The sequence below is a fragment of the Hemitrygon akajei genome, chromosome 11, assembly GCF_048418815.1.
Source record: "Hemitrygon akajei chromosome 11, sHemAka1.3, whole genome shotgun sequence".
Taxonomy (NCBI): Eukaryota; Metazoa; Chordata; class Chondrichthyes; order Myliobatiformes; family Dasyatidae; genus Hemitrygon; species Hemitrygon akajei.
Window position 1 is genome coordinate 26,901,116 of NC_133134.1, and position 16,388 is coordinate 26,917,503.

Here is a 16,388-nt window from a genome sequence, read left to right on the forward strand (position 1 = left end):
TTTTTATCTCTAATCACTTAATTTTGAATATTTCTTTAAGTTTTTTTCAACATCTCCTCTGGTTGAACCACCACACTTTGTAAAGCACTGGAAGAATGCCGTAAAATTTCTAAGTGCTGTTCCAAAAGAGACACCATTTCCCAGCAGCAAGCCCAGGAACTACAAAAAAAACGCAGATGGTGGTTGGCAGAGGCTCCATGATGCCAGCTGAAGTTGGTACTTTTTACCCCTAAATGTTTTGTTCCTTTCTAATCATTAAAAGTGTTGAACATGAAGGCTTGACAATTCAAACGGTTATTTCCATTCAATTAACTTGTTAGACTGTAGTAGTTTTGTCAATGACAATATGGCAAAACACTCTGCTGCAGTTCTTTGAAGTTGTGACAGATTGGAAGAGGGTCCATGTGAAAATTCTACAATCATTTTATTGATACCATCTATAATAAGTTTGATTTTGTGAAGTATAGCCTTTCGAATTATTCCTGAACTCTTAACTTCCCCCCCACCCCATCAGTCTCCTTAAACAGCTGAATTATTTGTACCTTTCCAGAGAATACTGTGGTTACAGAAACTTTCACATTCAACGTGCAGAGGGACAGAATAGCAGATATCAATACCTTTAAAACCATATATGCTGGATTTTTCCCCAAATGAACCTCAATTTCATTCAAATAATTTAATTGATTTTTGTGAACTAAAAATCCAAACAATATTTGCTTGAAGCTTAAATTACATTCAAGCATAGGCTTTATTTTTAAATTAAGATGTACAGAGAATGTACAGTTAAAGGACAAAATCACCCATGTGCAAAATTAACAGCAATAGTTTTAATTTTAAAAGTAATTACAGTTTAACCTATTCATAGGGAAATTAGCATACTTCATTCTACAGCAATGTAGGAAGGAAAGTATCAGTTTCTTAGCATTTTACAGAAAACCGAACAATTGCACTTAAGATTCACCCCACTTCCCTGCCTCCACTAGAGTTAAAATCAAACTTCCAATGGGGAAACATGAAATTCCTAGTCATGTCACAGTCATGTGCAAATCCTAATTAAAGGCATTTAACAGTAGTGTCATACTGTATTATATGGCACAGTTCACTTAAAGAATCCATTTTTCCCAATTTGAGGTCTTACTGCTAAAAAAAAGTGTTTTTAGTTGTTTTATCTAAGACTTTCTTTCTCCACATTTTCGTCAGCTTCTGTTGGTACAGAGCTTGGATGAACCACTGGTATGTTGATACCACTTGTATCAGTCTTTTCTGGGTCACAGTCTGAAGGAAGTTCCAAGTTATCATTCATCGGAGGAGAAGATTCAGAGGCTTTGTGAACATCATTTTCAAAGTCAAGTCTGGTTTCTTCATCTTTGACTTTGGATTCCTCCACTTCCTCTGTGTGACTCACTGAAGAAGTTTCACTGATCATATCTGAAGCAGAAGTCTTGGATGACCTTCTAAACATTTTCTGGCCTGAAGGCACAAGTTGCATAATGTGGCTGTCATTGATACTAGTAACTTAATCAGTTTAAAGATTTGAATAGGTTCTGACTAATAAGACAATACATCAACTTTTGAGCAATTGCAGTTCCTTCACCCCCCATTTCTATATTTTTGTTTTATGTTGGTTTCATTGTTCCATTGATTTTACTTTAAAAAATAACTTTCAAAATCACACTTATTAATTTTGAAATTAAATATAAACAAATGTTATTTAAACTAATTATTGATCCGTAGAGCTAACAAACTCAAGAATATGAAAACCAAAAACACACCTGGTAATTTATGTTTAGTACCAACTACTGAGGGTGTTGCAGGTGGGGTTTCTTGAGAAGTCTGGGCTTTTGTTGCAAGCACGTTCTCTGTGGATTCCAGTAAACCTGCAAAACCAAGATAAAATGAAAAACAGGGAAAATGTTGACATTATTATAAACCTTAAACTCAATGTTAACATACAAATTCAAAGATAACTTTCTAGCTAGATTATTAAAAATTGGATATCCATTTATTGAGGTCAAATGCACCTATCAGCAGTGGCTAACTCTCCCAAAAAATTGGTGATGCTTCAGAAAGGAAAATTAACTAAAATGTTAAAAAGAGCAGAAATAGTAAAACCTGAGGTTCAGGGTAGAATAAGAGGTGTTTACATGTAACATGGAAAATTAACAAACACTACACTGATTTTGCAACATTTCAATCAAACAGTACTCGTGCTCAACTAAAAGCAAGAATGTTTTCTAGTATTTAAATAAAGATATGCTAAAATAAGTTTTTTTAGTAACTGATGCATATTCAGCAATATATATTTGTACTCATTTAACATGTTTTGATCTGTATTGAGGATTCTGTCCTGTTATTAAAATAAAGTGCCATCTTGTACTGATGGAAAAAATGCTCTATGTTGTATTTGCCTCATGTTGAAATAATTATCAATAATGCTTAAAGATGGATGGCATCAATTTGCTAAGTGGAGATCCCCTAAACCAGTCAGATTGCAAAATGGTGGAACTGATGGTTGGATTGCACTTTGTATCTTAAACTGGTACAGCTGGTGAAAACTTGTACTGTAACATACACAAGTTCAACTTCAGGAACATCACCTGATTAATTTTCCATTTCCCTTCCAAATGTAACAAGAAACCAAATGCAGGGGAGGAGAAAAATCAGCCAGAGCCCCTACAATCAATTCTCTTGGTTAACTCTGGAATAGAATCACCTTATTTGATGGTGAGGACGGTACCCACCAAGCCAATACTGAGTATAAAACACAGGCAAAATGGAATCCATTATCTCCCAAGCACATGACCGCCACCATTTAGATTGACGAGGACATCACATCTGCAAGTTACACTCTACCACACCATCTGTACTTGGAAATATAACCATTATCTTCACCCAGTCAAAATCCCTGAACTTCAGGGATTCTGATAATTATCAAATTTTATGATATGGATAGAATTAAAATTATATTGGATCAGAACCATTGTTAAAGTATTTAATTCATTGAGAGAAAGTTTTGAATGAATTATGAAACCTAGAGTATAATTAAGAAAAAGCATTAACACAACTGTTATCTCACCTCCTGCAAGATTAAATGATCTTCCTTTAATTGAGCTCTGTATTGGAGACAGCCAATTCAGCATTGAGCCAACTACAGGAATCTGTCGCAGAACTCCCTTCAAAAAGGTAGAAAATGACAATAAATAAGCAAATATAAATAGTTATATTCTTGTCTTTATTTAAAATTGGCCTGTGCTATTAAACTTGAAGCTGATGGATAATACTGTTATCACCAGCTTCAAGGTGTAAATTAATTTGCAATTATTAAGTCTCTAGGTATGTTTGAAATGTCAGCTCACATTAAAATCAAATTACTGGTATTAAAACAAAACATTTTACATTAAAATAAAAAACCATACTCATTCTTCTCAGACTGACATTTATGAGAATTTGCCTGTAGAATTACTTTTGCTCCCCAAGGGCAAATATTCTAACAAAATTCAGCTGAAATAATTTCAAAAAACAATTATTTTTAATAATGTCCTTCAAAGCTCACTGAATGTCAATTCCTACTGTGGATATGCCTAGCAGTTCTTGAACATTTTCACACATTCCAAAACAGCATAAAATGCATTGGTTAACATTAAGACATGACATGGTATCAAGACAACAACCTTTGTCTCAAAGTTAGCAGAACAAATGAGCTGACTTAAGGAAGCAGGATGGAGTACACAGCTCAATCTCTAATTGTTCTAAGGTGTATATAGTTGTGAGCTTCATGTTCCTAGGTGTAAATATCTCCAATTTGTTCTGGCTCAGTGAGCCATGTAGGTGCTATGGCTAAAAAAGCACACTGTTACTTCACTTCCACAGAAGGCTAAGGAAATTTGGCCTGTTAATAATGACCTCACTAATATTTTAAAGATGCATCAAAGAAAGCATTCTTTCTGGATGCATCACAGCTTGGCATAGCAACTACTCTACCCAAGATCATGAGAACTTGCAAAAAGTTGTGAACACAGACAAGTCCAACAAAAAAAAACTCCCCTCCACTGACTCTTGTCTACACTTCCTGCTGCCTTGGAAAATCAGCCAACATAATCAAAGACTCCTCACATCCTGGTTGTTCTCTTCTTCCATCTTCCATAGGGCAGTAGATTCAAAAGCTTGAGAACAGAAACCAGCAGAGTCAAGGACAGCTTTTCTCCGGCTGTTATAAAACTCATATGATAAAGTTCTGTCGTTCTACTTTGTCATTTTTGCTATTTTTTTTTTACATGCACAAACTTTGTTACGGAAGTTGGAGTGATATAATGAGTACTGTTACGAAGGATGAACAACTCTGATGGGCAGAAGGGTGTAGGGTTGCCCATGTCCCCTCCCCGGGAGAATTACAAACTGTTACTGTTGCAAGGCTGCTAATGAGAGAGAAAGAGATGGACCAAAAACATACTTGGACTGGAACATTTGCTTCAGATAAGGGAGAGATAACACAGGGAGGAAGAGACTCGTTGTTCCACCATATTATGACTCCTGTAAGACTTACGGCTCCGGAGAGGGTTGTTTACTTGGTACTATTCTGTTCATTAAAATTCCTCAGTGGACAGCCGGAGTGGGCTGGTTTGATGGACTAAGCCATTCAAAACTGATTGACATCTGAGACCCTGTGAGTAGGGATAAAAGTGAGGTCTGGGGAGACACCCCTCAGACGCACCAAGAGTGTGGGGGCATCGGAGACCGAACGAAGGATCGGTCAATTTTAACTCACGGTGTTTATAGCGAGGCCAGTGGGGGCTTGTGTGTGTGTCCACCCTTGCCTGGGTGACGAGTCCACCATAGAAGAATGGTCTAGCTAAAGGACAGAGGGGTCATACCTGAATGGCCACAACAACACATCGATGGATCAAGAAAGTAAAGGAAGGTTTGAATGACTGTAGCTGTCACTGTTTGCTCACCCTCTCTCTCTCCCTCCAACGGTTACAACAAAAGAATCAACAACTACCTCAGCCTACATGAACTGAACTGAACTTTATATTTTCCCATGATAATTCATTATCCCCTAGACAACGATAGAGCTTGTTTATTATTGATTATTATTATACCCACACTTTTAGGTTTAGTATTGCTAACGTGTATTATCTGTATATTTGCATTGGTGATATTGATTTGTATATTTTACTAATAAACACTGTTTTGAAAATAGTACCAGACTCCAACGGATACTTCTATCTTTGCTGGTAAGACACCCAGTTACGGGGTACGTAACAGTACTAGTTTGGACCAGTGAAAATAAACTCTAGTGACATCAGAATTACGTTGTCTGCTCTTCCGGCACTGGAAGAGAGCAGCAATAATTTACACAATTCTTATTTTCAAATTTGAAGAGAGCCAAGAAGCATGATTGGAAAGACTGTCAAAACTCAGGTTTGAATTGTAATGTTCTACTTCTACACATAGCTCTAGCACTACATTTTGTATCAATTAATATAACTAGGCTGTGATTTTTTAAAGAGCTAACTTGAAGATTTTTAATGAAATGATACAAATATCAACATTTCATTGGGTAAAAATACATACTACTCATTAAAGGTGCAATCTACATTGTTACCAATTATGTTTAGAACAAAAAAAAATGCAGGAAACACGCAGCAGTTTAGGAAGTATCCATGGAGAAAGATATCACAATAATATTCTCCTTCCTTATAAATGGTGCCTAATCTACTATTTGGTGCAATATTTGCTTCAATTTCAGAATACCAGCATGTGGCTAATTTTGCTTTTGCATTCAAAAAAATAAAATTCAGTATTCTGAAACATTAGCTGAAGTATTTGTACCTACTTCTTCAAGGAGTTTATCCTCACTGGCCTTTTGGAGCTGTTGCTCTGCTTCAACAATTCCTTTTCGGACTATCTCAGTCATGTTCTCCAACAACTTCAAAACAAATACAGAGTTTAGATAATATCGTTGGTGCCTGAACTGAACATTAAAAGTCCAAATATTTCTTTAATTATGCCACATTTTACCAGAGACTTGAATTTGTGTGTCTCTGCTCAACCCATAGACTAATGCAACTAAACAAGGAAAAAACTCATGGTCCATCCTGTTCAAAAAGTGAAAAATAAGAAAAAAAACCTTTAAAAAGCCAACATTTAAATTTCTGATGATTTTTCACTGTTAGACTACTTTGCAGAAATAAAGCACATGAAAGCTTTAATTTCCCAGTTACACTGTTGCTTCCCTCTAGGCAGCACTTCATTCATTTATTGTCACCCTCAATTGTCACTGGCTTTATCTCATTTCACACTCTGAGTGCAATGTTGGTCACCAAGTGTTACTAATCAATGTGCTGCAGTGCTAAAGAACTGGTTGTTTGTTCTTCATGGATGACAACTTAGCAGTCTTCCAGGAAGGATAAGCTGCATTGACAGGGATAATGGGAAACTGCTAATGCCACTGACTGAAATTGATCTAATACCAAAATTCAACAATTCCTCATTAATTGTACCCCAGAGTGTGTGCTGTGTGTGCGTGCGCGCGTGCACGTATTATATAAATATAAAAATGCACTGTTACAACAGTGGGGGACAATGGAATAACCATTTAAGATAGATAAGCAGAAAAACAATTCTCCCAGAGTGTGGCAATTCCCTCCAACACTCTCCAAAAGATGGAGGAAGTAGTCAATGTTCAAAGTACTTAGCTTGAGGCATGCCATCTGTTCTAAGGAATCCCTGATACAAATCCAATACAAAAGTGTTAAGACAGGTATAGTTTGATGATAAGTAGAAAAGGTGGAGGAGCTGGGTAATTTCTCAAGGTTCTAATTCAGATGTGTGTAATTACTTAAGAAAGAAATCAGGAGGGCTAAAAGAAGACATGAGGTTGCTTTGGCAGTCAGGGTGAAGGATAATCCTAAGAGCTTCTACAGGTATGTTAAGAGCAAAAGGATAGTAAGGGATAAAATTGGTCCTCTTGAAGATCAGAATGGTCGACTACGTATGGAACCAAAAGAAATGGGAGAGATATTAAATGGTTTTTTTGCATCTGTATTTACTAAGGAGACTGGAATGGAGTCTATGGAAACAAGGCAAACAAGTAGGGAGGTCATGGAACTTATACAGATTAAAGAGGAGGAGGTGCTTGCTGTCTTGAGGTAAATCAGAGTAGATAAATCCCCAGGACCTGACAGGGTATTCCCTCGGACCTTGAAGGAGACTAGTGTTGAAATTGCAGGGGCCCTGGCAGAAATAATTAAAATGTCGATATTCTCGGGTCAGGTGCCGGAGGACTGGAGGATAGCTCATGTAGTTCCGTTGTTTAAAAAAGGCTCAAAAAGTAAGCCGGGAAATTATAGGCCGGTAAGTTTGACATCGGTGGTAGGTAAATTACTGGAAGGAATACTAAGAGATAGGATCTACAAGTGTTTGGATAGACAGGGACTTATTAGAAAAAGTCAGCATGGCTTTGTGCGTGGTAGGTCACGTTTAACCAATCTATTACAGTTTTTCGAGGAAGTTACCAGGAAAGTGGATGAAGGGAAGGCAGTGGATGTTGTATACATGGGCTTCAGTAAGGCCTTTGACAAGGTCCCGCATGGGAGGTTAGTTAGGAAGATTCAATCGCTAGGTATACATGGAGAGGTAGTAAATTGGATTAGACATTGGCTCAATGGAAGAAGCCAGAGAGTGGTAGTGGAGGATTGCTACTCTGAGTGGAGGCCTGTGACAAGTGGTGTGCCACAGGGATCAGTGCTGGGTCCATTGTTGTTTGTCATCTATATCAATGATCTGGATGATAATGTGGTAAATTGGATCAGCAAATTTGCTGATGATACAAAGATTGGAGGTGTAGTGGACAGTAAGGAAGGTTTTCAAAACTTGCAGAGGGATTTGGACCAGTTGGAAGAATGGGCTGAAAAATGGCAGATGGAGTTTAATGTGGACAAGTATGAGGTATTGCACTTTGGAAGGTAAAACATACAAGGTAAATGGTAGGACACTGAGGAGTGCAGTAGAGCAGAGGGATCTGGGAGTACAGGTACATAATTCCCTAAAAGTGGCTTCACAAGTAGATAGGGTTGTAAAGAAAGCTTTTGGTGCATTGGCCTTTATAAATCAAAGTATTGAGTATAAGAGTTGGAATGTAATGGTGAGGTTGTATAAGACATTGGTGAGACTGAATTTGGAGTATTGTGTGCAATTTTGGTCACCTAATTACAGGAAGGATATTAATAAGGTTGAAAGAGTGCAAAGAAGGTTTACAAGGAAGTTGCTGGGACTTGAGAAACTGAGTTACAGAGGAAGGTTGAATAGGTTAGGACTTTATTCCCTGGAGCGTAGGAGAATGAGGGGTGATTTGATAGAGGTGTATAAAATTATGATGGGTATAGATAGAGTGAATGCAAGCAGGATTTTTCCACAGAAGCCAGGGGAGAAAAAAAAAGGTCATGGGTTAAGGGTGAAGGGGGGAAAGTTCAAAGAAAACATTAGGGGGGGGGCTTCTTCACGCAGAGAGTGGTGGGAGTGTGGAATGAGCTGCCAGATGAAGTGGTGAATGCGGGCTCACCACTTTTGACATTAAGAAAAACTTGGACAGGTATATGGATGAGAGGGGTTTGGAGGGATATGGCCCAGGTGTAGGTCAGCGGGACTAGGCAGAAAAATGGTTCAGCACAGCCAAGAAGAGCCAAAAGGCCTGTTTCTGTGCTGCAATGTTCCATGGTTCTACTATTTCTAAGTGCAATTGATGTTTCAAGTTGTGCATACTTCAGACTTTAATAACAATTACAAATGGAAGGAACTTCACTGCAACTCACTGTGCCGTAAGAGCTCACTGTAATTGTAGCTAGTACCAGGAAGGAACCTGGACAAGAGAAGGAATTCAATCTGGACTTAGGCTCATAATCCCAGAACAGACTGACCCATAAGACTTGTTGGATGGGAATTAGGAAGGGTGGTGTCTCACCTTTATAACATCATTTCTGGTTTTACACACTTCTGCTGCACTGGAGTTACATCAGGGATTCCTTAGAACAGATGGCATGCCTAAAGGAAAGACTGTTAATGGCTGAATGGGACAGAAGCAAGCTTCTGTACTCCTAAAATGACAAGTACTGAGTGGCAACTTGAATGTTGTGCACTGCACCTTCTGGATAATACAGTACAACTTCTTGAAGAACAATGCTGTTAATTTTAAATGCATTTTGAACAATTATAAAGAATGTTATAGCTACCAATACATAATTAAGTTTTGAAAAGGTAAATTTTTTTACTATCTGAGAGGGAAGACTTAGATCGACCTTGGAGTGGGGTAAAAGGTTGGCACAATCTTCTGGGCCAAAAGGCCTGTTCTCTATTGTGCTGTACCACTCTATATCAAACAAATTACCGTAGATTCCGGATTTTAAGCCGCTACTTTTCCCCCACATTTTGAACAGCTTTGAACTTTGCGGCCTTTAATACGGTGCGGCTAATACATGATTTTTTTCATGCCGCCTCGTAAACATTTTGCCTCGTAACAGTAGACCAATAAAATTGATGAGTTGTTCACAGAGGTCCAATGAAATTGTATGATAAATCAAGCGCACTTTCACAATTAAATTATTGTAAATCAGTCATTTGTACTCACCCTCATCAACATGGAAAACACTCGAAGCATTGTGCTGCCTTATGGCAGTTATTTAGTTTATAATATTTTCGCTTAGTAATTCATTTTCTAGTTAAAGTTAGAAGAGTTTTAACTATATTTGTTTTCTGTACTACATCGCGGGATGCTATGACGTCACACCCGGTTTCGCGGTGTCTTGTGGGAAAAATGCCGTTTGCGATAAACGGAAAGGCGGCGGTCGAGCGGCGGAGCGAAACGCTGCTTTTAAGTTAAAGGCGATCAATAACTTTTCCTGGTAGGCTGCAGTATATATATTTTTTACCAGTCGTTAGGAGATATTGGAATGTTGTTCAGTAAAGAAGTATACGCAACGTATATTTAAAAGTAGCCGCGTTACGGGCACGGTTCGAAAAAAAGCATTTGCAATATGTATTTGTTTTTGTTACCATATGGATTTAATTAAAAGTTAAAAAATCCTCACGTGTAATATCTTTCTGTGTAAATATCTCATATTACAACGTGGGACACCTGCGGCCGAAAATCCGGTGCGGCCTAAAATCCGATGCGGCCTTTACAATTAAAAAATTGATTTTATTTCTAAAATTAGAGCCAGCGGCTTTTAATCAGGTGCGCTCTGTAGTCCGGAATCTACGGTAAATTGGCTGACAAAGGACAACTGAAACTGCTGTACAGACCTTTGAACTTTCCTCTATTTCTTTCCCTGTTGTGGCAATGGTCTCCACAAGTTCTGGCACATCTAAATTATCAGTTACCATACCAATATAAATGGCATTCTTCTCCCCTCCAAACTCAGGCCCTGCAAATTCAAAATATCAAAGTGAATATTAACTGTTGTATATGGGATAAGAAATTAGCCAAAATTGTAATTATAATATCCCTCAAATAAGTAAATTTCCATTTTCAGTATTAAGTACAACATTCTTTTTCTACAAATCTATGCAAATATTATAAAATGTCTTCATTTCCATTTTAATACATCAAATCAAACACTTTTCTTCTGGTCAGTTTTGTACAACCATAAAGTGAGTGCCTGAATGACAAGCAAGTGCACAGGAGTTTTGTTAAAAGGATATAACATACAAAGCTTTTATCCTTGTTCCATCCCATACTGTCACTTATCAACACGGCTAACTTGCAATGAAGCACTCACTGCTTCATACAGAACTGCATCCAAGTCAGATGTACTGGATTCAACCCTGAAAAGTTTAGGTTAGAAGAAACAAACTTCTAAATCGGAAACACTGCCTGCAAGCCAAAATAATTACTTGCTGCGATTTTAACCAATGATATGACACCAATGAGTTCTGATGAAGGGTTTTGGATCTAAAACTAACTGCTTTTCTATCTGCTGGGATTGCCTGACCTGTTGAGGTTTACAGCAATTTTTTTTAAAATTCAGACTGCAAAAAAATCTGCAGAAGCAAGTTTCTTCCTCAAAGCTTATTAACTTTTAAAGGAAATTAGAACAGAAATCCTGCTAACTAGGATTTCACCCAACGCCCTTATACTGTAGAATAATCTCACCCTCTATTTCTTCTCCTTTACAATGTTTTGCTCTCCTATGTACTCTTCCCATATCAGAAATGGATAAATCTTTTTTTTAAATTGCTCACAGGATCTGAGTTTTGAGACTTTAATACCCATCCCTAACAGTTCTGGACAAAGTGACTTATGAAGTCATTTTGAAGTACTGTGCTCTAAACCACACATTAGGAGGTCTGGGTCCACATGTAGTTAGATGTTTATGAACTAGATGGGTTTTAAAACAGTAGTTTCAGGGTCACTATTACTGATCCCAATTTAAATTCACCACCTGCCACAATGGGATTTGAATTAATGTTCCATCCTGGTCTCTGGATATTAGGGCAGTTAAGTAACTATGCTGCACATTTTCTACCCAATTTGCTTTATACATTTAATCCTACAGATGGAAGAATATTCAAACCTGTTGAGAACAGCACATCAGAGTCAAGTTCCTTCAATTTCTTTAGTAATCCTATGGCAATTTTTTCCATCTCCATTAAATGTTTCTCAGGGTCAGGGTCTTCATTGTTAATTTCATACCTGCAGGTAATTTACATAGTTCAGTATTATTATTTGAACTCTGTGCAACTCATTGGTTGTCTGTTGACTAAGCTAGCATTTCACATTTGTGTTTAAGTTTTGGGAGGATTCAAAAGTAGTCCATTCCAATGGAGAGGACTACAATGGGAGAGAAGAATAAATATTATTGTTTTGAAATAGGGATTCCCAACCTGGGCTCCACAGACACCTTGCTTAATGGTACTGGTCCATGGCAGAAAAAAGATTTGGAACCCCTGTTTTGGTGCGAGAATTTCTCAAATAAGTGAGAAAATATGCAAAAATAAACATGGTTAAGATATTTCAATATGAGAATTTATCAATTTATCAATCATCAATTCAATTTATCAATCATGGGAACTATAACTGCAATGATACCAGACACCATATTTAAGCAGACCAGAGGAAGGACATATTTATTAATGAGGAAGCAAAAATATTTTCTAATACTCCAAGTAACTAATGGTATTGGGCAAGGAGATCTTGGGACAATTTTGTACTTCAGACTGATCAGGAGTATTTTAGTTTATGTTAATTTCATGGTCCAATTTATTAGATAATATTATTGGCTTGTAGAGTCTGGATTTAGAAACACACAACATGGGTTTCTCTACATTCTTATTCTTGTCACTATAATTGACTACAATGCATATCTTGTAGGTATATCCAGGAAAAATATTTTTGATTAGACACATTTTGCAAGGCTTACCGTATAGCACCTAATCCAGGCCAACTCAGATCTTCAATGTATGAAAGGCCAGTTGTCCTGTAGACCTCCTGTTTAAATTCTTCTCGGAGTTGCAAGGTGCTAATAAGAATGGGAATTTTTGTTTTCAGATGTTCAGCCAATTGGTCCACATGTTCAGGCTTGGTGTTTAAAACTGGAAAAATATGTGAATCTCTTTATAGAGTAAATGGCAAAAGAATACAAAATACCAAATAAATGTTCATTAAACATCACACAATACAGATTTTTTATAGATCTAAGATTAAATGAAGTAAATTCTTTCATAAACATGCAACATTTTTAAACAAAAGTCTATTAATTCATTGTGATAATTTAATTGAATATCTATCTGTATTCAAATACATTAAAATGTTCAAATAGCATTTTAACATGAAACAAAGAATACAAGATAAACAAATTGATAAGGAGTATAAAATGAGTATAAAGATAAAATATTAATGAAATGAGACCAATACAGGTCTAAATTTATGCATACAGAAGAAAACTGGTGAAACCTTTTCATGAAAATGTGGAAGATTTCATCCTGTCTAATATTTCTATAGACCCCATTGATTGCAGCAGACCACTGGAATCAGCACCAGAAACTGCACTGTAAAATGGCTCAGGTAAAAAACTCTGGTATACATTTAGTAGTTCAATACTGTGTACAGCTCTAGCTACAGACTGAGTGAAGTAGTGGTAGCGGGCTACTACCACAATTTTGTCCTGTCATCTAAAATTGAATTCAGACAAAGTTGTTACTTGGAAAGTTCCTTTTTTTAATTCTGTCTGGAATCCTTTACAACCAGAGGTAAGATAAATATCCAATATCACAGAGCAAAAGCCCAAAATTTATGTTAACTCAAGATGACTATAAGAAACTTAAGAAAAAAAAGTTACACTAGTTGCCAAACCTAAGATATTCTTCACTCACCTGCTGCTGTCATCAATGGACTAAATCGGATGCAGACTCCCTCATCTTCAAGTTCAACAACATTTATACCACTTGTTGGAACCAATTGCCCGAGCTGTTCTCCTAACTGTTAATGGAAATACAAAGTACCAAGTATTTAAAAAAATTATTTACTATTAACTTATTTTGAATTTCTTAAGTTGTAATTGATCGAAAAAGATATTAAATTTTATGACAATCTGTGATAAGATGAATTCATTTAATAAAACACCAATTTTATATTAAATTCTTACCCAACGATTCAGTGCATCCCCAATCTCACTTTCACAGTCTTTCATGGATTCTTGAGCTGCAGTGGTTTGATATTGAGCCCCATTTAGAACTGAAATAGTTCATAAAAAGATCAGAAGTTACAAAGAATTTCTGCAGGTGTGTTTGGATTTATTACTTTTCTCAAAATTCCCTGGAGTTCAGGAAGCTAGTGGGGTTGGGGGAGGGCAGAAATACCAATAAAGGTATGCAAAATTATGAGTCGTATTGACAGGAAACCATTCCCTTTTGCATAGCTGCCTAGTTAGAGGGCACGGGCTTAGGGTAAGAGGTAGCAGGTTTACAAGAAATCCTAGGAAGAACTTTTCCCACCCAGAGGGACCTGGAATACAATGGCTGTATGGGTAGTGAAGATGAATGTTCCAAGTTGTGAAGTTATAGAAAGCTATGAATCAAATACTGGTAAATACTTCAGTCCTGACAAAGGGTCTCGGCCTGAACCGTCAACTGTACTTCTTCCAATAGATGCTGCCTGGCCTGCTGCGTTCCACCAGCATTTTGTATGTGTTGCTTGAATTTCCAGCATCTGCAGATTTCCTTGTGTTTGAGTGACCTTATCAAACAGACAAGATCCTAAAAGGGCTTAACAGGGGTAAATGTCAATGTTTTCACTATGTGGTACGTCTTGAACAAGGGGCAAGATAAGGTACTGGTCATTTAAAACTGAGATATCTAGGAATTTCTTCTTGCAGAGGACGGTGATCTCTAGAATTCTTTGCCTAGCAGGTGGTGTAAACTAGATCATTAGAAATACTTAAAGTGGAGGTGGACAAATATTTGATAGATTGAGAAGGAGAGAGGTATGAAGAATTAACACAGAAGAGGAGTTGTGACCTGCACAGAATAGCCACAATCACATTAAATGATGGGGTAGCTTGAGGGTGGCCTCTTCTTGCTCTGATTTTCTTGTATTCTTGTGTCCTGAAGATCTGACAGAAGCTGAAACTTAATTATTTCTATCTACACTTGAATTAGTATTCAGTCTGGTACTATCACCCTACCAACCCAATGCTCACAGATCATCATTATCCAAGATTCTCATTTCTGAGACCATGCATGCAAACACATTTTTTCTTGGACTATCCATGGCATTACTATCTGAATAGATAGTCACATTTACCCCAAAGCAGTACATTCCCCAAAAATGCACAGCTCTCAACAATCAGAACCTCACTTCCACTCTTGTCACAGAATAGACAAATTTACCTATGTAAGCAATGGAGATCCAATGATATAATAATTTATCCTGTGGCAAGTGAAGAGGCACAGAGAGATTTAATACTTCGCCCAGAAGACAGAAATTGACCACCATCCCTCACTACTACTAAATTATGTGCTGAAGTTCTAAAGAAAGGTTTTGAAACTTAATATAGAAATAAGTGAGTTAAACTGACTCATAAGTATTCCATTTTAAGCATGAAATACTACATTTTAGTGACTGATGGTAATAGAGATTTAATGAACTAAACAGTAATTGCCAAACATGAATTGTGTCAAGACTTCTTACCAGATTTTGGCTGTTCTTGGACAAATCTGAAAACTACCACCGGAGAATTCAGTTCATCTTCAACCTTGTGATTAAAAAGAAAAGAAACATTAAGTCCCCCATCAATATTAAAAATAAATAATATTTGAATATTTGGTTTATGGACATGACTACTGGACTCAGTTTTAAAACCAAAATCAAATTTATCAATTAGTTGCAATGATCTTTATGGTAAAATCTAACCACTAATATTGAAAGAGAACCGGTACTTAAAATTGTTCTCTCAGTCTGATTCTAAACACACTGAAATCTACTTTGATCACAATACAACAGGTGAACAGAGCCCATAAACCAATTTCTAACCATAAATGCTCTTAGATTCCAATTCAATCCTTATTTCAAACACAAAACTGCAAATATGATCTAAAAGTAGTAATAAAAAGCCTTTGACATTTTCTAATTTTAGGAGTTATTTTCCTTAAGGTTAAAGGACTAAAAATATAAAGACTGATGCAGTGGGATCCACATAAACATGCTCCATCCTGGGAGTTTAAAAATATAAAAAATACTACAATCAATATTATTTTGTACTTCCTTATTACAGACATAACATCCATGCATGATCCCTGATATCCAAATGTTCTGCCATTTTACTGAACAGAATTAACCTTGCAGCATTAACTACATAACTGAATGGCAACAATTAAATAAGCACATTCAGAGTGTTCTTTCACTGAGCAAATGCAACACTTAGCAAGAAACTCACTTGTCTGATGTGTAGGTTCATTGCTAATAACCTAACACATGACTTTTGAAAGAACCACATTAAAAGCAACTTTCGGCCAGTCAAGGGAGTAATGTGGATGTCAGTTCTGGAATGGTGGTTAGGTCAATTCAGCATTAGAAAACAGACAAGTCAGAACATTAAAATGATTTTTTTTAAAAAAAATGTCAACAAAAAGATAAAGACAATAATGCATAGCAAAACACTGGATTCCCCAATACATTAGGAAAGGGATTATGAAGTTAGATCTTTGATGCTGAGCCAAATTAGATTTCTTATAGGGAAATTCAATGCTTTCAATTTTAAGAGGGTTAGCCAAAATGTGCTTCTCCCGACAGTTATCCAGCAGCCTTTGCTGGATGCTGCTATGAGGACCTCAGGTGAAGACAATATCAAACCGATGTTTCCAACAACTGATTATCCTGCTGGCACTCACCGTCA

General features: G+C 36.8%; 2 protein-coding genes across 8 annotated transcripts in view; one reads left to right on the top strand and one right to left on the bottom strand.

The window, feature by feature from the left end:
- ntan1 (N-terminal asparagine amidase) overlaps positions 1 to 275 on the top strand; it is a 66,455-nt gene extending 66,180 nt beyond the window's left edge. For both annotated transcript variants that reach the window (XM_073060506.1, XM_073060507.1), the window contains one exon: positions 41 to 275. In XM_073060506.1, the coding sequence (XP_072916607.1) occupies positions 41 to 211 (171 nt within the window). In that variant the 3' untranslated portion in view covers positions 212 to 275. The remainder of the gene's footprint in view (positions 1 to 40) is intronic.
- Positions 1 to 16,388, bottom strand: part of pdxdc1 (pyridoxal-dependent decarboxylase domain containing 1) — a 90,626-nt gene that overhangs the window by 1,407 nt on the left and 72,831 nt on the right. For 5 of the 6 annotated variants that reach the window (XM_073060502.1, XM_073060504.1, XM_073060503.1 and 2 more), the window contains 10 exons: positions 15,185 to 15,248; positions 13,641 to 13,729; positions 13,369 to 13,474; positions 12,417 to 12,588; positions 11,571 to 11,689; positions 10,300 to 10,421; positions 5,837 to 5,929; positions 3,077 to 3,173; positions 1,773 to 1,877; positions 730 to 1,470 (listed from right to left, as the gene is read on the bottom strand). In XM_073060502.1, coding sequence (XP_072916603.1) covers positions 1,166 to 1,470; positions 1,773 to 1,877; positions 3,077 to 3,173; positions 5,837 to 5,929; positions 10,300 to 10,421; positions 11,571 to 11,689; positions 12,417 to 12,588; positions 13,369 to 13,474; positions 13,641 to 13,729; positions 15,185 to 15,248 — 1,272 coding nt within the window. In that variant the 3' untranslated portion in view covers positions 730 to 1,165. Of the gene's footprint in view, positions 1 to 729; positions 1,471 to 1,772; positions 1,878 to 3,076; positions 3,174 to 5,836; positions 5,930 to 10,299; positions 10,422 to 11,570; positions 11,690 to 12,416; positions 12,589 to 13,368; positions 13,475 to 13,640; positions 13,730 to 15,184; positions 15,249 to 16,388 lie in introns of those variants that run through there. The other variant, XM_073060505.1, reaches the window with a different exon arrangement.